This window comes from Sander lucioperca, chromosome 17 (genome assembly GCF_008315115.2).
Source record: "Sander lucioperca isolate FBNREF2018 chromosome 17, SLUC_FBN_1.2, whole genome shotgun sequence".
NCBI classification, from domain to species: Eukaryota; Metazoa; Chordata; class Actinopteri; order Perciformes; family Percidae; genus Sander; species Sander lucioperca.
This window is the reverse complement of record NC_050189.1, coordinates 6127727-6152963: the sequence shown is the minus strand read 5'-3', so window position 1 is coordinate 6152963 and position 25237 is coordinate 6127727. Positions and strand designations below refer to the sequence as shown.

The 25237-nt window shown below is 41.1% G+C and overlaps 1 protein-coding gene across 2 annotated transcripts in view; it reads left to right on the top strand.

The window, feature by feature from the left end:
* Nucleotides 1-25237, top strand: part of LOC116053137 (phosphofurin acidic cluster sorting protein 1) — a 67639-nt gene that overhangs the window by 16785 nt on the left and 25617 nt on the right. For both annotated transcript variants that reach the window (XM_031304084.2, XM_031304083.2), the window contains exons 2-4: nt 19757-19844; nt 21332-21421; nt 22900-23025. In XM_031304084.2, the coding sequence (XP_031159944.1) occupies nt 19757-19844; nt 21332-21421; nt 22900-23025 (304 nt within the window). The remainder of the gene's footprint in view (nt 1-19756; nt 19845-21331; nt 21422-22899; nt 23026-25237) is intronic.

The following is a 25237-nucleotide window of genomic DNA, read 5'->3' as shown; positions in this document are numbered from 1 at the left end:
CGCTAAGACAAAGCGCTATACAAAATACAGTCCATTTACACATTCTGCAGAATGCAGGGTGATGGGATGGAGAGAAACGGCTATCAGATGAGACAGATGGAGGGGATGGAGAATTGTGGATCGCCAGAGGAAAAATAGAAAAAAAGCCTTGAATGAAGAGAAGGTAGCGGGCAGGAGATAAAAGGAAGAACGAGAGATAGTGCTGCTTTTTGTTGCCAGAGTGGTGGACAGCTTGTGTTACTGGGAGAGATAAGAAAGGGTGGGGAAATGAGCCTGCAGCACATATACACACAGAAAAACACACACATTTAGTCTGAATGCATTGTGTCAGTGTGACTGTGACCCTGTTGTAAGAGCCTGCCATCCTCTGATGCAGGTTACATACCTTTTGAAATTGATATTAGATCTATTTAGGCGAAACGCACTTGCACACACAATGTCAGGCTCAGGCCGGCATAATTATTAATAGATTCAGTTTGCAAATGCCACACACACACACACACACACACACACACACACACACACACACACACACACACACACACACACACAATGAAAAAAGGAAAATGTCACAGAGGAGGAGAGAGAACTAACAGCTAATCTTCCTGAAAAGTATTATATTCAATATAATATATTCAATATTCTGGTGAAAACCAACCCTCTTTTTCACCCAACCTCAGAAGCTACACAACACTCAGTTCATTTAATTATAGCCCCAAACTTACAAAGCAGTTCTCCTGGAATGCCATACAAGCTTCCAAGTACCAAAACAAAAACAACAAAAGCAGACGTGGACTAAAAGATTAGGAAAACGGGAGGACAGCAAAGCCATTAGCTGATGAAAACTAGTTTTAATGTCATTCTTTGCTGTCATTATTTATTGAAACTCGCCTTCTATGTCAAGGTGAGTTTTGGATCTCATGCCTTTTTGTGCAGATCTGATAAGACTGGACAGGAGATCAGAGGAACAGGAAGCCAAAAGCACATGTTTAGAAAACAAAGTATTTTAAGCAGGAGATGATTATTTCTCTGAATTCTACTGCTTTTGAGTTGTTCCCTCCAACAGCCTCTAAAAGACTGAGCTTATTTAAGCTGCGACAACATTTTGCATCATCATTTGAGCAAAAAAAATTATAATTTTAAAGAACCCAAACTAATGAGGCTCTTCGAGCAGGATGCACCAGTGGACCCATTTAGAAGTAGTAAGGGAAAGTCTAGGCTACATTAATGCTTGTATATGAACAGTTAACCCCAATAAATCCCAGTTAACCCCATTTAACACCCAGATATGAAAGCTGGGATATGAAAATATGAACACCTGAGCACTGCATTCTCTGCATCCTATTACTTTCCTTGCTGGAATTATTTTAGCTACATTGCAATGAGGGCTTGTGGATTCACCTGCAGTGAGTAAATATGCTGTTTAAAGGCCGGTTACACACTGGATGCATTGCGCGAGCGTGGCGTTTCTGTTGCGTCTCAGAAGCGTGGCGGTTGCGTGGATTTTTCTGTGTCCTACACACCAGAAGCGTGTCTGACGCGGCGCTGCTCCTGCTGCTAGGTACAGGGAGGGCTGATCTTGGGACGTAGCGCCGACAGATTCAAACTCTGAAAAATGGGTAAGTGGGCTGTCTGTTTATAACAACTTTGTGTAGCTGTAAAGAGCCTATATAGCCTATCTGATGTTGGACCGTCACTCAGAACACACACTACGTTGTTATTGTAGCCTATCCTACCTTTTATATATAGGGGTGTTCGACGTATGGGGAGAGAGTTGTTAAACATAAATATATAGCCTACTGATTTGATTAAAGCAAGACAACGTCAGCAGTATTGACTGCAAAATATGTTACCGAATATTTTGTTCTGTATGACAGGTGCAATATTTCTATATTACTTCCAACACGCTCGCGTCTCGCGTGAAAAATAGGCGTCGGTTCTATTTCTAGCAGGCACGCGTCGCGCCTGAGACGCGCGTCTCACGCAGGCAGTGTGTAAGCTCTAACCTGTTAAACGGACACGCCACGCAGCTGACACGCTCGCGCGACGCATCCAGTGTGTAACCGGCCTAATTCGTAAATTGGGCTTTGTTATATACAAATACTTCACATGGTCCACATACTGTATATGTATGTTTCTTACTGTGTGGAAGTAAACGGAAATGCATATGAAATAAATACTTTTAATTTCCATACTTCAGAAAGAAGCCATAATAATTGTAAGAATACGTTATTCCTAGGAACCAACATTTTAAAGACTTTAAAATTCAGAGACTTGGTAGATTCTAAACAAAATGTATGAAGTCATTGTATTCCAGTTAAAGAGATGAGTTTAAGGGACAGCTGTAGTGACATTCTGATAAATGTGTATCAGTACCAACTTGTTTCAGAGTAGCACATCAACACTACGGTTGCAACCTAGACACATAGTGTTGTTGCATTGTATGTATAATATATTTATCAATATTAACCAAAATGACTGTGAAGATAAGTTATGGAATATTGGTATACATTTAAATATGATGCATCTGCAATATCAACATGAACCGAACAGGCAGGCAGATTGTGGCTCCCTGAACTGGCTGCAGGGATGCAGCATGGATCGATACGCACTATATTAAAAGCTACTGGATTAGTAGTGCTGCTCTTCCTCCTTTATCCTCTCCCTCTGTTTCTCTACCTCCCTCTATCTCTCTGTTTGGAGCTAATAGAAAAGCATGCATGCCTATTGATTAGCGAAACCATGATTAGCTTCCTCTGTGTACACGTTTGTTTGCTTCCCCTCCAGTATTCAGGCATGAGCAGACGGCGCTATCAGTTTTCTAATGTGTGTCAGCAGGGTTGGATGCTGTGCTCCGTTCAGACAAACATTGATAAGATTTGAATCAGGACGAGTCTGTGCCGACAATAACTGTGGTAGAGGTGCAACGATGAATCGATTAATCGATTAGTTGTCAACTATTAAATTAATCGCCAACTATTTTGATAATCGATTAATCGGTTGAGTCATTTTTTTGTAAAAAGAAATAAGATTTCTCTGATTTCAGCTTGTTAAATGTGAATATCTTCTGGTTTCTTCTCTCCTTTGTGACAGTAAACTGAATATCTTTTGAGTTTTGGACAAAACAAGACATTTGAGGACGTCATCTTAGGCTTTTGGAAACACTGATCCACATGTTTCACCATGTTTTGACATTTTTATAGATCAAACAACTAATTGATTAATCGAGAAAATAATCGACAGATTAATCGACTATGAAAATAATCGTTAGTTGCAGCCCTAAACTGTGGGGAGATTATTGCTGGTATACTGTGTGTGTGTGTGTGTGTGTGTGTGTGTGTGTGTGTGTGTGTGTGTGTGTGTGTGTGTGTGTGTGTGTGGCTCAAAGCTCTCAGCCCATCATCCAGAGGTTTCCTCTATGCCTGATTAAAGACTGTTGCTACTGAGCGACCGAGGCTCCATCAGAATAGCATCACCTGGCTTGATCCTGGAGTGCCAGTGCCATTCAACCGGGTGACTCTTTTTCTGTATGCTGATCCGGCTACATTCTGCTTCATGATGAATCATGCACAAATTTATGGAGCTGATGAGATAACATTTTGCTGGAATTGTACCTTGTACAATTTCATGTAACAAATGGAATTGATTGATTGATTACACCACAGTGGGGGTTCAGTATGTTCAGAAGCTGCACAATCATCAAACTAAAATGGAAGGAGTCTCTGTCTGTCTGTACAGTATGTCTGCCCTGCGATTGTCGTAACAACAGTTCATCCGATCGACTTCTCACTTTGTGGGTGTATTGCTGAGGACCCAAGATAGTGCAGTGTCGAGTGCAAGCTCTTGAGATCTACGAGACATTGTATTAATAGTGCGTTATGTACACACTGTGTACTGCATTGAATTTGAGAGGGGACCCCTATTAACTGTTACACTGCCAAACGGCATGCTGGGTACAGTTCGCTCAACATTCCTCGCTACAGTACATTCTAGAACATGATGAAAAAAGACTGACCGGAGATGTTGCATTGTAGCAAACTCAAACATTTTAGGCATCAGCGATGCAACTTTCAGATTATATATAATAGCCTAGTCCCAAAAAGCTGGCTTTTATCAAATGACGTGTATACTCTAGCATTGCTATGGGGACGCTACTATGTCATGGCAGGTGTGTTGCTCAGGACCCAAGGAAGCTCAGTGTCGATTGGGAAGTTGTTTGGACAAGCGGTTCGTAAAATAAATAAAGAATACTGGAGGCCAAGCAATCGGCCGGGCACTAGATTGGTGCACGTTCAAATTTTAAATACTTTACAAACTTGTATAATGTAATAATACCCTAGACATAATTTAATTTACAACAATTTACATTAACATTTCTGTATGTTAATACCTTGCTAGGCTTGCTGTGGTGGGATGATTTTCATTTGATTGGACTAAAACCATAGCCAGAAAAGCTTTGTATCTCTGACCTAGAATAAAATACAGACCTTATAAAATTTTAAATCCTCTTACAAACACTTGCCTAGTCAACAAAAACTGTCAAAAAAACAAACAAAAAAGAGGGTTAGGGTTAAATTCAGGAGCTTTGGTGTGCTGTAAGGCAGCCGATTTATTTTAGAGTGTTTGATACTCAAGCTGCATATTTTGGTTGATATATCTCTTAAATGACTAAATAAAAATCCAAAGTACTGCAACACAGGTGCAGCTGTGACTCTTTTGGCAACCAAATGATTCATCAAATGAAACCACAGCATCTCCTGCTCCATGAGTCAGACGATTATTAATGTGATTCCTCCCATTCGCTGCAGATATTTTCTTCTGTGGATGTAACTTTTTCAATTTTAATCCTTTTTTAAAAGACGTGCCAAACAAAATCTTTTGAGAATGAAGCACTCAACCTCTGTAGGCATAACACATGGCTTAATCTTAACAGTGAACTCAAGTCATAGTGCTAAACTCTTGAACTCATCTGAAAATATTACCCCCATTTAACCAGATTGTAAGCCAAAACTGGTCATGATCAACTGATGAAAAGTCTTCCATGTAACATTTGGCGCGCGATGATGGTTATGATGCCTTAACCATTGGATGATGATGATGGTGATGGCTGTTGTACTTGTACTTTTGTAGGTTTTATGTCATGCTATCACTTGATGTACTGTACCTTTGAGCTTGATAGGTACATTTTATCATATGTTTTATGTATCTTGTGTTCAAGTTTGTGTGTGGTTTGTGTTTCACCTGGCTGTAAGACAAATTTACTCTTTTGGACTATGAAGTTGAAGTTGATACATAAACCCCAACTTGCAAATAGCTCCTTCAAAGAGTACTTCAGCAATTTCGCTTTGTACTACAACATTGTCAGACTCATGAAAGACAGTAAAAAAAAAAAAAAAAAAGAAAGAATCAATGCAGCAAAAGCAGAGATATTGTGTTTTTTTTTTAAATTCCATTGCATTCTTCCTCCTTTTTTTAACCTGACACCGTCACCTACATTACCAAAATGCAACTCGACTGCCGACAGCAAGTTCAGAGGTTTGGGTGTGTTAGGCCAGTAGCAGCGAATGTAGCTTCAAACTGCTTAGCCTCAAGCAAGGATGAGGAGCAGGCTACAGAGGTCTGGAAAGCTCACTTCTTTCTAACTCCGCACCTCCAGATTTCTTTCATTTTTGGACTCTTAGTCACTCTTAGTCATTAGCCCCAACTGTCACTGACATCACTTGAGTGCATTTATCAGCGCAGCTCCCTCTGGAGCCACAAAAGGCTTTATACAAATAGTTTTCGCAAATGCAGTAGTACTTTACAAGACCTGTAACCATACTTTGATGTATAACATCGGTGGACTTTCCCTTTAAAAGAAACATAAACTGGCATTGATGCTGCTTACCTTTCTGTTTTTGTGAAGACACGTGGGCCTCCTGTAGATAAAAAAATGCTCTCTCTCACACACACACACACACACACACACACACACACACACACACACACACACACACACACACACACACACACTCCTCTATGCAAAACCACAGAGTGTCTTGTTTTTTCAAATAGTGTTTGCCAGACTGTTCTGCTATATTGCCTTTTCATTCTCATGTTACTGAAGCATTAGTCTGCTGCACCACTGCGAGCAAGGAAGCTTCAGCCTCACTGGAGTCTGACTGCTGATGTGACCAGCATGCTAATCATGTGTAAGACCAGGCTTGGGGGGGTGGTATAGCCTATACACACACACACACACACACACACACACACACACACACACACACACACACACACACACACACACACACACACACACCTACAGTACACATACACGCTGTTCTTGCTCTCAATTTTGCTCCAACCCTATCTTCAGATTTAACAAAATTTCTCTTCTCAATGATTGATGCCTTGGCCACCTGACGCCATGCCTCATCCCTCCCCTCACCACTCTGTAAGCCCCGCCCTGTCCAGCAGCTTATTGGCTGCCACAGAGCTGTCAGATGGTCATGGAAGAGAAGCAGAGCAGACTGCAGAGCTTTATGACTCATTCTGCTCTGCAGGCAGGTTGTGCTCCTGTAGAGGGGTTTAGCTCTTTGGTGATCCCACGTAGCCAGATCCCCGTCTCGTCGTTTAGGGGGGGAAAAAAATTGAGATAATGTGACCTTGAAAATGCTGTTCAGCTAATGAATTACACCAAGAGCCTCCATGATGGTTACAACATGTATAAGTATCTTCCCAGCCTCTGCAGTATAATGCTAACGCTTTATTGTTTCATGTTGACCCACTAATTGTTTTGAGTTATGTCATCAACGAAAAAAATGCTTTTTATTGTAAATGAATATCTTTGACTGTTGATTAAACAAAAGAAACAATTTGAAGAGGCCACTTTGGGCTCTGGGAAATTTTACTGATGTTTAATGGACATGCAACATTATTGATGAATCTATGAGATAATTAGAAGATTGACCAACAGTGAAAATAATCATTAGCTGCAGCCCTTTTCTGTTTTTTTTTAACGAGCATTTTTGTATCCCGCATCTTTTGCTTCAGTCAACACTTGAGTAAAATCAGTGCTGACAGTGTGTCTGTTTGACCACAGCAGAACATTACTGAATCCTTATTTCTGCTCCTCCAAACCCGGCTATAATGTCAGCAGACTTTAGTACGTCTGAGGCATTTAATGAATAAAATGTGCAATGATATAACCCATTTTAGATTAATATAAAAACAGCTTCTTCCTTTATGACATTGATTTGGGTCATATTTCATGTAGTTGTGGACCCACAGTTACTCAACATTTTCTCATATGTTGCCTAGCAGAACAATTTAAAGCTAAATGTTTTCTTAATGGTCAACAAATTGCAAATATATTAGTATCAACCACATACTCCGTGGTTTCTCCACGTCACATTGTTTGTGGTGCTGTACACCTAACCAATTTTTGTGCTCAAGCTGCGCTGTCACTCACACAATCTTGTAAAAATGCACATTGAGATCTTGAGATCTGTTTTCAGATTAATTATTCTATTTGCATCTTAATATAAAAGCAAGAGGAGGGAAAAAAAATGATTCAGCGCTGCTCTGCCAAACTGTTGACATTTTTACAGGCTGTCTCCACTCAGCCGAGAGCTATTTTAAGACTGTTGTTAGTGAGGAGCCAAATGCTTGTTATTTTTGCTGCCTGTGAGGGTCCACACTGTGAAACATTGTTGACTCGCTCTCTCTCTCTCCCTTTCTTTTATTCTTTCTCTGTCTTGTTCTGTCTTTACACAGTGTTTCCCTGCTTCTGCGTGCTCTGGATTTCATGCACAAGTACATTTGTACAAGCATAGTGTTTTTTGTGCCCCTGTGTGTGTGAGTTTTGTGCGTATGTACATTAGTGTGTCAGAGGTTAGTGTGTAGAGTCCGCTGATAAGCTTATTGAGGACCTTGGGATCAAAAAGCCCCCATATGAGGTTTTAAGCCACACCAGCCCACCTCTTCACTTGAGAAAAACACACACACACACACACACACACACACACACACACACACACACACACACACACACACACAAAGATCAAAGTCTAAAGTTTGTGTGTCACCAGTATTGGATAACCCATTAAAACCTTCTTTTGTATGTTGTTGGGTTATTTTTACCCTTTTTCAAAGTGTGTGTGTGTGTGTGTGTGTGTGTGTGTGTGTGTGTGTGTGTGTGTGTGTGTGTGTGTGTGTGTGTGTGTGTGTGTGTGTGTGTGTGTGTGTGTGTGTGTGTGTGTGTGTGTGTGTGTGTGTGTGTGTGTGTGTGTGTGTGTGTGTGTGTGTGGCTGGCTGGCTGGCTGGCTGGCTGGCTGGCCACTAACGCATGCCCATAAATCTACCAGGATCAAAGTGACTCTAGAAAGGTGGCAAAAACTAAAACACACACAAACACACACTGATCACATGCTGCTGTTTGTGTTATCCCTGTGTTTGTGTGTGTGATTAACTGGTAGCTATGCCTAGGCCTATAGCATGTGTTACATACATTTGCCTGCGTGTGCATTGCCTTTAGGTTTCCATTAAAGCAATTTTGTATACCAGAGTTTACTAGCTGCAGATTGGTTAAGACACATAGCATTTAATGTCTCCAGTTGGATTCTGGCAGGGTCCCTTGATGCACGTCGACCTTCTTCTCATTTCCCATATTTCCTGCCTTTACTGTGAATAAAAACTAACATTGAATGCTTTCAAATCACCTGTCAGAGAGCTGTCAGTCACATTGTCAGTCCTTCAGTTTAACTGTCAAATATGCTTCTGCATCATTGTCCTCAGAACAGCAAACCGACTGAGCCATTGTTTTTCTAGCTTTAGTCTACAAAGTTTCACACGTCCGGTCTCGTCTTGATGTACGGCAGGTAATCCATCGTACATTACGCACCATGTCCTTATTTGTTTTGAATTGTTTCGTGGTATTGCAGTTAAACAGGCACTTCTTTGAAAAGTCCTCCTCAAAGGTGCATTTAGGTTCTTGTGGGAAGTGTAGGAAAAGTGGACTCTGACATGCTTGTAATTCAGGTTTGGTACAGCAATAAATGTTGCCTTTGTAGCATTAGCTCAATTGATGCACAGGTACTATTGCACATCTTTCACTGTATTGTTTGAGATTTTTGAAACACCAGCAATACCAATAACATTTGTTCAGCTGCCAGGGCTGCTTGACATGATTATAGCTTTAGGTGGAATCTTTTCATGATGATATGATCACATTGGGTTATTGTTTTATAGTTTTAAAATTCAAGTTTTAAAATTTTCAATTTCAATTAAAAATAAGTTTGGCCCAGCTGTGTGCCGGGAACAGACTAATCCATGTAATGGAATGATAATGAGTTTGGAGGAGAGGAGCAGGGGAAGCTAATAAAGGAGAGCAAGGCTCTTACTCTTTGTGGCGGTGCTGCCATTGATCACAATTACTGAAGGGAGGAGCGGACGCCAGGTTATTTAAGAGAAGAGAGCAGGCGGTGGGAGATGAGGTGAGTGACCGTTACGCTAGGAAGGGACGATGGCAGGAGTAGGCCTTAAGTAACACTCATGACAAGAGGACAAGGGGAAATAAGACAAGAGCCAAGTAGGAGGAGAGGAAGACAGGTGACGTGGGATAACAGGAAGGACGATAGTGTTGGGTCAGATGAAAGGGAGTGAGGTTAAGAGGAAAGTTAAGATTATTGAGGTTGAAAAGCTGAAAATAAATGATCAGGCATGGTGTGAATGTCGATGGGAGGAGGTGTTTCCCCTCTGTGCCGTATACTTAGCATGTTGTTTTGCATGTGTGACACGGCAAGGTCATACCTGACGGACTGTTGTCAAGGGAACCATAGGCACCTTCCTCCTTAAAGCCACAGGCATTCGCACCCCCCATCACACTCACACATTTTCAATGGTGCTTTTCAATATCCTCGCTTCTCACACACGCATCTCTATTAATGAACATCCGTTACATTCAAACCATTACCAAATCAGTTGATACAAAGCTAATTAAGCCTATCAGCTCCACACAACTCTCTCTGTATTTCTCAGTATGGCTATGTTTACAAAATGGTGTCGTCCGGCGACATTCGTGCGAGGTAGCTCGAGTGGTGCTTTTTAAGCAGGGCATGAAATTGGGTGAAACTGTCAATCTACCTGCCACATTGGCGAGTAGCCAATGAGAATTGAGTGATTCAGACTCGTAACTATCGGTAAGCAGGGTACACGGTTGCTTACGGGCCTGGTCCAATCAGGGGCCCGCATCACTGGAAGACACTGATTGACAGCCGGGGCCCCCTATCGCATTTTCATTACTAACACAATCCCAGCATCCCACGTGCAGCCACTGACCAAGCGGGAGTGAGAGCGGGTCAAATTAATTTCCTAGTTTCTGATATGAAGACGAGACGTGTGTGTGACTCGAACATCTCACATTTACCAACAAAACGTACAGCGAATGACCGTGCAAAACATTTCAGACCGTCCTGCCAACCTGTATACATTTTAACATCAATGTACACTGTAACGTTTTTTCACTCTAAAGTCAGCGCTGCTGTTTCAAATTGTCGGCTCTCTGCAGCGGGCGGGACTGCTCCGTTTCTATCTTCTAAAATGTTAAAATGTTCTGTCACAGTTTTTATATGTAATAGATTTTCTTGATGCCCCTTTTTTTGTACATCTAAAGAGATGATTAAAGTTTGTTAGTGTGCAGGCATCATCACACTAATACTACTTCTTGAGATGCCTGAATTCAAGAATGCAAACCTTTCCACGTTACTTGTCATTGTAAATTGAGTCTTTTAGATCTTGGACAAAAAAAATGCAATTTAAATAGTCACCTTGGGCTCTGGGAAATTGTGAGCAGCATTTTCCACTATTTTAGACATTGTATGGACCAAAGAACTAGAGATGTTCCGATACCGATACCAGTATCGGTATTGTCTCCGATACGGCCTAAAATGCTGGTATCGGGAAGTACTGGAGTTTATGCACCGATCCAATACCACGTAATAAAGCCCTAAAGAAAATCTATGTTAAAGTAGTTTATTTATGTTCTTTTTCCGTTATAACTGACTGTCAAACTGGATAAAAAAAGAAAGTTCTGGGGCGTTCATTGTTTGTGTTTGTTCATGTTTCACAAAGAGTTTAACCTGAGCCAGACCGACAACAAAGATAGAAATAATATCACATCCATACAAGGATAGTAGTATACAGTTGTTAAAACATAATAAAATATATGACACACAGGTATCGGATCAGTACTCGGTATCGGCCGATACGCAAGTTCAGGTATCAGAATCGGTATCGGGAAGCAAAAAATGGTATCGGACCATCTCTACAAAGAACATTCATTAAATTGAAAAAAAAAAAGAATCCCATAACTGACAGATAAATCAATTAAATGAGCCCTAAATAAGTCAAGGCTATTTTTTGCATCTTGCTTCAACTTGCTTTACCTTCTAGTAGTTTAATATTTGATATTGTTTTATGGCTCAATTTGTGTGTTTGTGTGTGTGCACAACTCCATTTGTTGTCTTTGACAGATGCGCTGTATTTCTTCAGAGACTGGCCTTTCCAGAATGTCAGAGGTCAATCTTCCCACAGTCATCATTGAACCATTCTCTCTACCTCCGTATGCTCCACTCCTTTCATCCACCCATGTCTTCTTTTCTTCAACTAATAAATAAACAAATAGCAGCAACTTCTGGGAAAACACAGGCGTTGTCATCCAGAGGGGCATTAAAGATTTATTTAGTGGTGGTGAGTCAGACAGCAAGGTCTTCTCCAGTTTGTCCTGTAGAAGCATGAAGACTTTATGACAAATTGATGCACTCAGTAACTCACTGAGGACACACACACACACACACACACACACACTGTTCCTCTCCCACACACCAACACACACCCTGCAGATGGATGTCTTTCCTGTCTTTTATTATGTAATAACACAGGACAGGGGCATAAATACAGGACCCGCATGTGGACTTGACAACCAAGGATGCATTAGATTGATTAATCAGGAAATTTACAAAATGTGGAAAAATATAAAAGATAGGCACACCTCACGAAACACAGACGTGGGGGGGGGTAATTTTTAAATTGTAAGCGGTCCCCTGGTAATACTAGTCCCGTCCGAATAGGGCTTTAAATTATTAGAATATACAAAAGTAGAGCTTAATTGGAGTGTGCTGTCAAGAAAATATGTTTGTTGCATTGCTTTAAAAAAAAGATATCTCTAAAATATAACATTCCCAGAGCCCAGATTCACCTTTGAACATCAAATATTTGCAATCTTTACTTGCTCAATGTCTTTAATATATAAATGACTCTTCACTATCAAAATCCTTGTAGCTTATTTAGTCTCCCAATCAACTTATTGATTAGCCGACTACATCAGGTGGCGAAAAGATGTTGAGTAGAAATAGGACACACAGATTTATTGTGCAAATTTATTTACATCACATCCTCATCATGTACTCGAAAAACATGAATGCAGAATTTTTTGGTTTCAAACAGCTGGGAAGATGACAAGGAAACCAGGCTTTAAAGGTCCCATGGCATGAAAATGTCACTTTATGAGTTTTTTTAACATTAATATGAGTTCCCCCAGCCTGCCTATGGTCCCCCAGTGGCTAAAAATGGCGATAGGTATAAACCGAGCCCTGGGTATCCTGCTCTGCCTTTGAGAAAATGAAAGCTCAGAAGGGCTGATCTGGAATCTCCTCCTTATGTTGTCATAAGGAGAAAGGTTACCTCCCCTTTCTCTGCTTTGCCCGCCCAGAGAATTTGGCCCACCCATGAGAAAGAGAGAGACATCATGGCTTGAAAACAAGCGAAGCATGGCAGTTGGTCAAGGTCACACCCCCACCCTCCACCTTGCCCCCCCCCCCCCTCTCCTCCTCAATAGCATTTAAAGCTACAGACACAGAAATGGCACATCCTAAGGAAAGCTCATTGTGGGACTGGCTCTAGTGGCTGTAATTCTGCACCAAGGTCTGAGACTTCAGATACAGTATTAGGGGACCACTAAGGTCTATATAAAAGAGACTTCAGATACAGTATTAGGGGACCACTAAGGTCTATATAAAAGAGACTTCAGATACAGTATTAGGGGACCACTAAGGTCTATATAAAAGAGACTTCAGATACAGTATTAGGGGACCACTAAGGTCTATATAAAAGAGACTTCAGATACAGTATTAGGGGACCACTAAGGTCTATATAAAAGAGACTTCAGATACAGTATTAGGGGACCACTAAGGTCTATATAAAAGAGACTTCAGATACAGTATTAGGGGACCACTAAGGTCTATATAAAAGAGACTTCAGATACAGTATTAGGGGACCACTGAGGCCTATATAAAAGCATCCAAAAAGCAGCATGCCATAGGACCTTTAAAAACTCCCTTCACAAACATACATGTTGACAGCAGTTTGAAGCCAAAACAAAAACATTCCCATTTAGCCAAGGGATTTGGCTGAGACCTGTCAATAAAGCAAACACACCCAACCAAGTACAGTACATTCCTAAACTCCTCTTCACTGGAACTAGAGTTTGTAAAACAAGAAGAAGTAAAACTAGTGTGTTGCATGGAAAGATGTGTTTACGTGTTTTTCAAGAGAAGTAGTGTGTTTTCCTAGTCTGAGGGTTTATTTGGCATTTTGGAGCCAGCAGCCATTGGAGGAACTGCAACCTGAGGCACTTCCACATACCGCCTTTAACGTTCATTTGTGGTGGCTGCGGCTTCGTCCAGACATTATCGATAGCACAGTTAAAACCGAGAGGGGAAATCTGTGTGCGTCTCTGTGCTGTATTGATCATAATTATCATGTCTAGCGCACTGTAACTAGAAAGCTGCTCCTCAGATCTCACATTCTCCAGGCGACGTGTTTTACAAAACAGTTGCAGAAGCACATTACCCGACAATGACACACAGGGCATCAGCTTTCACGTGTGGAAAGGAGCAGACCTCGCTCAAAGAGCATCTGCTAATACTTTTTAAGAGTATTAGCTTATTTAAGAGACTTTTTCTAAGACTTTTTTGACATTCAGTGGATGTGCAAACATAAAATCTTTCTCAAGTATCAGTATAAAAACCAGATTCGGCCCTCAAGAGATTTAGATCCTATTGGGAATTAATCAAAATCCTGGCTTAGCTAGACACATTGGTTTGTTTGTTTTTTCCATTATGCATTGCAGCCTATAATCATATCCCAGCTGTTGCAGTGTAGAAGCAGGTTTGTAATTATTTGTGCAAGAAACGCAATACAAGTTTTATTTATATAGCACATTTCAGCATCAACACTACTCAAAGTGCTTTCCATAAAAAATATTAAAGAGCAGTTAAAAAAGATTCAAAACATTTGTTTAAGAGAGTAGAAAATAAAAACAAGCTAAAATAGAATAAGACGATGCTGTGCTCCCATTTTTCCAATCCTTTCTGTACAATCCTGTTTCCTGTGCTGCTTCTTGCCATCGTACCCTGGTGTGTTTTTCTTTAAAATCCTCCTTTGCTCTGGTCTGTTCCTTTGTTGAGATTGATAATAATGTGTAGTGACTGTTGAGGTGTAGTGACTGGACCAGAGAGGAAGCGGTTGTGGCAGGCAGACTGTTTTGACCTTTACAATGTGATTCCCATCGTCAGCTGGGGTTACAAGTGCTGTAGTCCATATCCACGACGTTTCACTGCCGGGATTGCTCCGTCACCGCAGGAAATTCCGCCTGATGACACTCTTTTCGGCCGGATGTCCGTTACCTTCCGCTTTCTTTGTATTGGAATTCTAAACTCTGGTGGATTTATGAGAACTATGGTTAATCTTTTCTCAGATCTCTGCAGGGTAAATCCAGACAGCTAGCTAGACTATCTGTCCAATCTGAGTTTTCTGTTGCATGACTAAAACAACTTTTGAACGTACACATGTTCCACCAAAACAAGTTCCTTCTCGAGGCTATTTTGCTTGACGATTGTGATTGGTTTAATGAAATGGCAATAAACCAGAGCACGTTTTTCTCCCATCCCGGGATGCTGTGTGGACTAGCCAGACCTTCCTCCACAGCGCTGTGGATAATAGTTAAGAGTGCAGGGGTCATCGCCCAGGTGCCGTTTCAATTTTCCTGTGAGAGACAAATGTCCGAAAATTAATGAAAACGGCAACTAAGGACCATCGTCTGTTATTCCCATTGCTTTTACTGATGCTTTAATGGAAGGCTTGTGTTTCTGCCGAGTACAGAGGTAGTGATGCAGAAGTCCCAGTGACACCGGCATCCATTTACTGAGCAACAGTTAAGTACAGCGTCAGCTTGGCTGTTTACTGTAAGTTTATCTCGAGGAGAATTTTGAATTTGTTGTGTCATGCAAGTGATCCAGTGAGCAGTTGCTTAAGAGACGAGTTTTGTGCTACAGTTCTGCTGCTTAGATTTTCAGCATTTCTCCTGATTCTGTGTAGATTTGAGACGTTGAACAGCGAGCACCATCAGTACAAAATCTTATTTGAGTTTTGATTCACCATACTCGAGGGTCGAGGAGTTTTAGGAGTCTCCAGAAGCTATAACCTACAGCTATGATGTCCGGCGATGAAGGCCCCAGCGGTGTCATAAACATTTACTGTCTCATCAGCTCTGTGATTGATCACACTCTGGGAGTTCAAGCAAAAACATGTCTCTCTGTTTCAGCCTCTCAGTTGTGATGATTTGCTGCTTTTCTTTATCATATGTGAGGTTTTTTAAAGGTATGTTTTTGATGTTTTTTCCTATTCCTTTCTCTTAAAAACAACAGGAGACATGTAAATAAAATAATTAAGTGGCTAAAGGCAAAGAATAGAACAGCTAGAACAGTCTGGTAAGTTCAGTAAATGACATCACTGTAATGTAGCCTTTAAAAACCAGGAAATACAACACTTGTATTACGACATCCAAAATTTAAGATGATATCTAGCCGCATATATCGATATAATATCGATATACTGCCCAGCCCTACTGCATGCCTATCTGTCTGACTGTCTCACCCCTTCTTCCTCGTCCATTGTCTACCCTTGCCTCCCTAATGGCTTACGTCAGGTCCTTCAGTCCCATCCCAAATCGACCCCTGGCTCCCAGCCTCCTCTCCACCTTGATCCACTCCACTCAGATCCAGCAGGTGTAATCAGAAGCTGCACTTCGCTGCCCCTTTTCTATCAGAGGAAAAAATTGATTCGTATTTATTTGTAGGTTTAGCCTCTCCTGGCCACTTTGATCTTGTGCAGAAAGCCTTGGGACCGAGGAGGCTCTCAGTGTTTGTCGCTGAGTGTTACAGTTGTTGCATCAGCAGTCCACTTTTGAGCATTGGGATAGGGACGCTTAAAAAGAAGATGAAAGGCAGTAAAGTGGGGTGGATTTGGAGGAAGGCCCAGGTAAGATGAGAGGGAGTTGAGGGTGGAGAGGCGCTATTTTTCTGTCCACTCTGTCTGCCTTTCATCTTTATAGTTGAAATAGAAGTTTGAGTGTGTTTATATTTGTCTGTCAGCATTTCCTTCGTTCCCACTTGTCCTGCCTGGACTATTGATCTATGTAGAGCCTGGCCAATTGTTTCCATTATTGATGGTGTTTGCTTTTTTTCTTCTTCTTTTCAGTCACCCAAATCACGTGGAATGGATTATTATGTGAATGCAGGCTATAGAGTTGTTGTTTTTTTACATCTAGGTGTTGACCTCTACACACCACACCCAGTACAGCAGGGATTGGGTGGTGATTGTAACTTGCCCCTGCGGAAGTTATTGGTGGATGTGGGGCTTTTAAAGGGGCGCTATGCAGTTTTGACAATTTCTTCGCTGTTTTCTCGCTTTTTGCTCGTAGGTTTCTCTATAGAGCTCCCCCTACAGCTTCGGAATAGATATTTGACAGTTCCTATGTTAACTTGTGTCTGACTCCTCGCTCGGTCAGTCTGCCGTTTCCTCTTTCTCTGTTCCTCCGATAATGCTTTCTTAGCTTTCTGCTTCTTTTTTGCCGGTTCAGCCATGACGATAGTGTGAAAAACTCCATCGCTACCTTGTTCTTATAGATAGCCGGTTCCTGTATGTGTGCAGTGCCGTGAAGCAATTTGTTACATCGCGAGACCTGATATCACGCGATACTTTGGCGGCTCGCCAACCAAAAGTTGCAAAGGTGGTTTTTCTGCTCACAGGTGCTAGGGGGAAGCGAGACGACCACCATTCAACCCGAAAAAAGTCATATAACCATTCCAATGACTCCGAAGCTGTTCAGTTAAGGTAAATTAAGCTAAAAGAAAACTGCATAGTTCCCCTTTAAGATTCAATATAAACAGCAGCAGTAGTTGCAGGATAGCTTTCAGATGCAGCGACAGTCATAGTGGCAAAAGAGTGAGCAGGGCACCGACGGCTTAGCAGCATACCAGCTCATAGCCATTGCTTCATGAACTAGTGATTTTAAGTCTATTAAATCATGGCATATTGCAAAAGGTGATGCCTTTTTTATATTGATTGTTTTATTCACCCCAAATCCTAAATATATTAAAAATAAAATGCTACAAAACAGGAAATCAGCAAATCTTCATTTGAGAAGTTGGAACCAGCAAATGTTGGCATTTTTATTTAATAAATTACTTAAAAAAAGTTACTTGGTTATCATAATTTTTGGCAACAACAGTACATACTATATGTATAGAATGTGCACAGGCACTGATAAAGAGGACCAGGGAATAGGAGTCGGGATCTCGTTGGGGGGGTAATTATTTAAATTTTTTCTCTCCATTTTTTCAGTTATTAGAAAAAAATGGGGTTCATTCATCTTTTAACTCCTTACATGGGCCTCCACAGTTAAATGTCTTATTGTATGTTATCATACATTTATGCATTTTCCTCTCTTCTCCTCCTTTGAATGAAATAGTCCTGTCCTAAAGAAAAAGCCACTTTTCATTTTTTTTTTATATTTGCGATGTTAGACAGTTCAACACATTGTGTCAGCCTCTTTCATCCTGAGATCTCTATTCTCTCTGTTGATATGTCCCTCAATTTCCATGTCTCCTGCTCCCTCCTTCTCTCTTCATTGTCTGACTTCTTGCTTGTTTCTTCCTCTGTGTTTTCATCACTGTCTCCACATCTCCTTTTTTGCTGTTGTCATTTTCCTCTACCTCCCCTTCCTGTCTCTTTCTTCTCTGTCTGGTACTTTGTCAGCCTCTCTGTCTTTTCCCTTTTACTGCATGTTATTCTTTCACATAATATTCCATCTGTATCGCTGCCTTTTTTCTTTGTTTTCTTACTATCTCTCTGAACTCGCCCAGGCTACTTTCTGTGTCTAAAGCCCTGGAGATGAATTATTCAACAGACTGACCCCTGGCAGCACAGCTGCTGTTTGGGTGTGGTGTGTTGTTCTTTTCTCTGATTCCATTTCAGTTCTTTAAGTGCTTCTGGTCTTGTACGTGTCTCTGTGTTTTTTGAACAGTACCTTGTGTTTGCCTAGTGTGCATTTTGTGTGTGTTAAGCGGTAGGACACTTTTACAAAAATAGCAAACCATTTCCAGTCCCATTGGGGCATAGTTGAATCTTTTTTTAACAGATTGTCATCAGAAAAAACACAACGATGTGCTAAAGGCCTAAAGTGTCACTTTACATTTTATCTTTGCTTTATTTGACGGTCCAGTGGAGAGTCAGAAAGGGGATGACACATGCTGCCGCTTTACTTTTTCATGATTTACATTGTTTTCATGCACTCGCAATAATATGCAGTAACTAACTTTGCAGCAACGCTCTGCTCACGCATCATCACGCAAAAATAAACACCACGGGTCCTACCTTGTACCCGGCGCAGCGCAAAGCCCGACACAAGTGTCTTTGCTAGTTTAAGACCGACGCAGTTGTCAATTTCCCGCCCAGGGCCCACGTCGTTTAAACAGCAAATGCACCTGTGCCCATCTTTGCGCCCATGGGCGTGCTGGTCTTACAGGGAGGTGTGTTCAGGTGAATTCTTGGCGTATTGCTGTCTTGAGGCAGCGGGAAGTGATCACGCCATTGACCAACAAAAACCTGGTCTAAAGTCAATAACGCAGCATTTCATTGTTATTTTAACAGCGCATTAGTAAAATGCGCCTAGGCTCGTGCACAGCGCGCGCATACTATGCTTGTTACACACACAGGGATGCGCAGCAGCACACAAACATGCAAAAGATTAAAAATCAAAATATTATGGTGCAAATCCACCTTCATAATAGCAATGCGCCAAGGTACAAACGTGCCTGGTAATGGGAGATGACACTGATTGGTTTATTGCATGTTACGCCCAAAACACACCTATGAATTAATGAAGACACTAAGTACAACCCTTTTGAACCATGTGCCTGGGGCACAGACCCTTTTTTCTGCCGTTAAACTAGCAAAAGTGGATTTGTGCACGCCCTAAACGCACCTGCGCCAGGCGCTTCGCGCATGTTTTTTCAGAGCTTGTCATCATTCTAAGCATCGTTTCAGATATGTTGTCTTTCAACTAAGAGTTCACTGGGAAGCTTTCACTACCTTTGACAGCTTCTCATCCATTTTGCAGAACAAATGTTCATCACAGGGAAATGTATAAGTAGGGAAATAAACATCTGAACAGGTGTTGATTTCTAATGATTGTAAAGAAGTTAAGCTCTTTGTTTTGGCCAGCTTGTTAACTATCCACTTATTGGCTAAATCTGGTAGTTTAGCTTTGTCAGATAAGAATGGACCACTGATGACTTGTTGATGATGTTGTTTGAACATTGGGTGAAGCCCCATTATGTCTTCTAATCCAAGTCTGCTTGTGTTTTGTCTACAGGCTGTTCAACCTGACTCTGAAGAAGCTGATCATGCTGAAGGAGCTGGATAAAGACCTCACCTCCGTGGTCATCGCCGTCAAACTGCAGGTACGAGATATCTCCAGTCGGACAATGAAAGCAGCAGCAGCAGTGGGGGGGGAAAGGTTCGGCATGGTAACCATAAAACCCTAACTGCTAAAATGGATTTGGTTTCATTCACAAAACCATAATATATATGGAAATATAATCCAATATAATGTGAAATGATGCTATGAAACAGAAAGATAATGTGTGGGTTAAAGCAGCTTAACACTTGCATTCAGTTTACACATCCAAATCCCAGTGAAGCTAGAAACAGTAATAAAAGTAAACTATCATCATTGCAGCAACGATGTTAAAATATTAAAAGATAATTAAAGGCAACCAAAAAAACGGCAGAATAAGTATGAAACTATTTAGTCAATGTTCACGTTTGTAACGTCTGATTAAACGTTCCTGGAAATAAATTGGTGACTTAGTGTAGTTGCTTGAACAGTTTTTTAAGCTCCGCTTACAATTTGGCAATTCTTTAGCTTTAATCAGCAAAATTGTATTTTAGGACTTAAATAATTTCCCGTTCTTTAAGTGAGCCAGACCAGTATATAGTAGATGTTGAAATGAGCCACAGAATAAGCGTATTTAAAAAAAAATATATATTTTTATGTTTCTGTAGGAGTCGTTTGTTGTTTTGTCGAGTCAGCTATTTGGATCTGGACACCCTTCCTCTCCTTCGTTTACAGCCAAAATACTTCTGCAACTCCTCCACAGTTGTGCAGTCTAAATTAATTATTGTGCTTGAGGGGAGCTTCTTGGTATAAAAAGTCCAGTACAATTTCTAACCATTTGACATCTTTATGACAGCAGAGGCAGCTAAGTTGGTAAAGGTTATTATAAATAACTTTAGAATATATTGTATACTGTCAGATTTGGTCTGCTGTCATTCCATAACATACAATTAGGATGGGAACTGAAGAGTTTATCAGTGTTGACTTCATCCATATTTAGTGTATTCCTTTAATTCCTGCACTGTTGCACTTTTGTGCGCTCTAGGTCATCTCCATCTTGTCCATAATTGAAGAATAACAACACTTTTCTTGCATTTTGTGACACAGAATACAATTAAAGATGTTTAAATTCCTCTTTATTGCTGTGGCTCCACTCCCAGTTTCTGCTCCTTGGCTTGTTTTCACTCCTCACCATCTCCATCTTGTTTTCTAAGTAAACCATTAAATTCTCTGCTGTTTCTTGCACACAATCCACTTTTAATTCTTTTTTTCCATGCCGCTTCTGCCACTTGCTCAATATTCCCTCTCTGCTCCCTCCTTTCAGTCAATTTCCTCTTCTTTACCTCCCTCTGTGTCGACCTCCTTTTCCTCCCACACCTCTCTTCTCTGCATGTGCTTGATGATAATTCATTGTTTTGACTCTGCTAGAGATAACCGGGCATGCTGCTAACGGTAATCTTTCCATCTTTCCCTGCCATATTGTTATAATGATCATAACACTGTCTCTTTTGTCTATTCTTTCTGTCTCTCCTCCTTCTGTCGCCTACTCAGGGTTCTAAGCGGATCCTGCGCTCCAACGAGATCCTGCTGTCCTCAGCGGGACTGACAGAGACCGACCTGCAGCTCACCTTTTCCCTGCAGGTAAAAACAAAGGTTCAGTGGGGGCAGGTTCCTGTCCATCAAAAGCAAACACACACTTGTAATCTTTTATTAACAAAAATAACATTTTTTTAATATATTCCTTATAAATAGCTTAATCTACACCTACAAAGAAAATTGCTTAACTGATGTCAAGCTAAACTACCTGCCTTTTTGCAGAGGATCATATTGGGTGTTCAATGATTCCCTGTGGTTAAAAAAAGATAGTCAGACTGAAGGACTACATGCAAATTTAATCACCACTAGTTCCTGCAAATGAATATTACATTTATAAACAACTTAATGAGCAAAAGTGAAGTAAAAATCAAGACTTATTTTTTCACAAACAAACTTCCTTGTCATTCCGGAAGTTCCTTTCTTCTCAGGTAGTGCTTTAACCTACCATTTACTTACTGAAAACTAACCATTTGGATTTTGGAACTTGTTGACATAACTTTTATATAGGCTACATTCAACTTTCTAGCAGCTCTGTGAGGCTGTACTTAGGTTGATGCTAGAATAAATGGTCCGGAGGGATGGGTGAAGGCATGACCCGCCTCTGATTAATTGAGCGATTGGTTAGCCAATCAGAGGCAGAGTAGGGTGGGTCATGCCTTCACCTGTCCACTGTGTTTCTAGCATGCTAACATGCTCACAATGACAATTCTAACATGCAGATATTAAGCACGTATAATATTTGCAATGTTCATCATCTTCTTAACATGTTAGCATTTGCTAATTAGCACTAAACACAAAGTAGAGCTGAGGCAGATGGTTGAAGTTTTGTAAAATATAGATTTTTGTATCGACCCTCTAATAGTGTATTCATGCAAAATCTGAATCTCTTAATTGCCTTATGCTTACAAATGAAACATGTTTTCTTTGTTGCTTCATGTATTAACCATCAGAACCGTGCATGCATCAACACTTACAGCGTTTTACATTCACTTCCCCTGTGCATTCAGGCCGAGCATGGTTAATGTAATTCCCAGCAGGATTTCTTCTGCTCTAAATCAACCTTTCCAATTTCCATGTTTCTAAATGCTGCTAAAAGGACAGGGAGTTTCTCTCTCTGGATCTCAGCAAGTGCAGTGAGCCAGACATTATACATTATACATTTAACTTTCTACAGCAGCAGCACTGCGGAGAGGAAGCCTATTAAAACTGAGCAGCAGAGATTTCGAGGCTTTAAACATTGTTACAGGAGTCTGTTTTGTTCCATTTATAGTGCAGCCGGTGAGATCCTTAATGATGGGTAATGTCATAGTAAGGATGTGACTAAGTGGTTCCACACTTCAGGACGGCGGAGACAGGTCAGCGGGTGTGAACACCTTATGCAACAATCGGCCTTATTGTCATGACCTGGGAAACAAATCGCTTTATCAGTCTGCATCTGATCCCGTCCAGCAAGTCACACACCTATCAGCTGTTCTGTGCCTGTGTTTGCTTATGTGTGTATTTATGTGTATTTGTACCTGCAGTACCCACACTTCCTAAAGAGGGACGCCAACAAGCTTCAGATCATGCTGCAGCGACGGAAGCGATACAAGAACCGGACCATCCTGGGCTACAAGACCCTGGCCCTGGGACTCATCAACATGGCCGAGGTATCACAACTTCATTCATCTCATGTGTAACGCTGAAATGCAACATGGAAGTTTAAAAGAAAATCCATCTCACTGTTCAGTGCCCTACAGAAGTGATGTAATGTGTTTACATGTGCTTTTTTCATTTATTTTTTAGTTAGTATCCCACATCCAAAAAATGAATTAGAAGCATATCGACAGAAAGTTAGTTTTTCCTATCAGACAAAAGACACAGTTGTACTAAAAGCATTACCTGTATACAATATGGACGTAGTCTCTGTGACGCCAGCAATAGGTCACTGAATAAACAAAATGATGCTTAAAGTGGGCGGGTCCTGGTGCCTCCAGGCAGCGCCATCTTTGCAGTGCCCGACGTCCCAGCTAATCCAAACATGGGCAAAGAGGTGGCGTGTGGATGGAGCTGAGGCTGTTCAAATGAAGCCTACAGTGTCCTGTGACGGCACCCACCTGTCACCTCAAAGCAGCATGCCCTTAGTTATTTATGAAGCCCCCCCCACCCCCATCCCCACCCTACTTGGCAATAGAGACCAAAACCGAACTGCAGTTTTTGGCACTTCCACGTTGGCTTCATTTGATTTATTTTCAAATCCTCATCACGATTTCCTAAAACCTAAGGTGATAGATTAATGTTGCTTTTTTTTCTAAAACCAATAAATGTTCCGTTAACTATCAGATAAACCAAAGAAAAGCAGCAAATACTCACAAGCTGAAACGAGGGAACGTATAAATTGTTTGATTTTCAAAATAGTTGGTGATTATCACTGTTGATTGATGAATCGATTAGTCGACTAACTTTCAGCTCTAGACTTCTTGTTTTAAGAGGACTAATTCAAGGAGAACGTTTGTATTCATAGGGCCAAAAAAATCCATTTGAAAATGGGTTTAAGTAATCTGCTCCTGTAAAAGAAATCCTGGTAAAACGGAACCAAAAAGCAGTTAATTTGCACATTGTTGCAGGACAGATGGAGGAAAGGCTCCTCTTCACAACTGCTCGGTACGTCTTTGTGTACTTTCTGCACCTCCACAGCAGCAGATAGAGGTCGAGCTGCGAGTTGTTGAGTCAGCGGAGTCTCGTCATCTTCAGCCACACAAACGTCCCAGCTGATCTGAGCTGTCGACCCCAACAAACTACCGGTCACAGGCTCATTTCCTTAAACATGCAGCCTCTGCCTTCTGCTTCAGTCCAATCTCGGTTTAACTTTGTTTCCCTAAGTGTCCTCACAATGTGATTTTGAACCTGATATCAACAGAATATAAAGGTTGGTCTTCTCTCATGCAGATCTATTCCTCCATATTCCTCCTTTTATCATTCGGAAACTTTTATTCACAGCGGCGCCTCTCAAGGCGTATTTAGTGCCAACCTTCATCCAAACCCAATTCAGGCAAGTGCACCTTAAAATAAAACTCAGAGTTCAATCTCTGGCCTGGCGTTCTCTTCTCGGCTGCCATAAATGTCGCCATAAATCAAACTCCCAATTAAATTTTAGCCTCTTCTGCCAAAAGCTTCTTGCAACTCTCCGTCTCTCACATTATGAAACCTTTTTATAAAAGGGTTGTGAGTTGTGGTGTGTGTGTCTGTCTGTTGTGTGCGCACATGTGGATGTCCCTTGGGCTTTATGAATGTCCGGTGGCTTTCATAGTGAAGTCAGAATTATTTACAGTATATAAAACCTTGAACAAACTGCTCTCACCACAAAACAAACAGAAAAGCACAAAAATACAGACTTAATGAAGAAGTAGTTTAGTATGAATATTTTATCAAGGACATGAATAAAGAAATAGTTATTGCGAACTCTAAGCCAAACAAAATGTTTTTTTTTAAATCCAAAATAGTGTGTTGCTCCAGTATTTGGCCTGCTGGCTATGTGAGGCTGCCTCTGCATGTAAAATGAAGTCAAATTTTATTCAAGAAGCTCTTTCAGCAGACAGGTTGTGCTTTGCAGAGGGCAAAGGACACAAATACAGACTCATACGCATGATGGGTTCAAACTCATTTCCTTCACAGGCACAGTAAGAGTCCGAATGCTGCCCAGAGCTCTGTGTGTCTGTCAGAAAAATAGTATGCTATAGGGGACACACTCAGGACTGTATGAACTAATCAGAAGTCACAAAGAAATGTCATTTTGATGGCACTTATTTTATACGACATGTAGTTTCCACTGAGCCAGCAGGTATTGTGAGGATGAACTGCTGAGCCAGGAATGCTTTACAA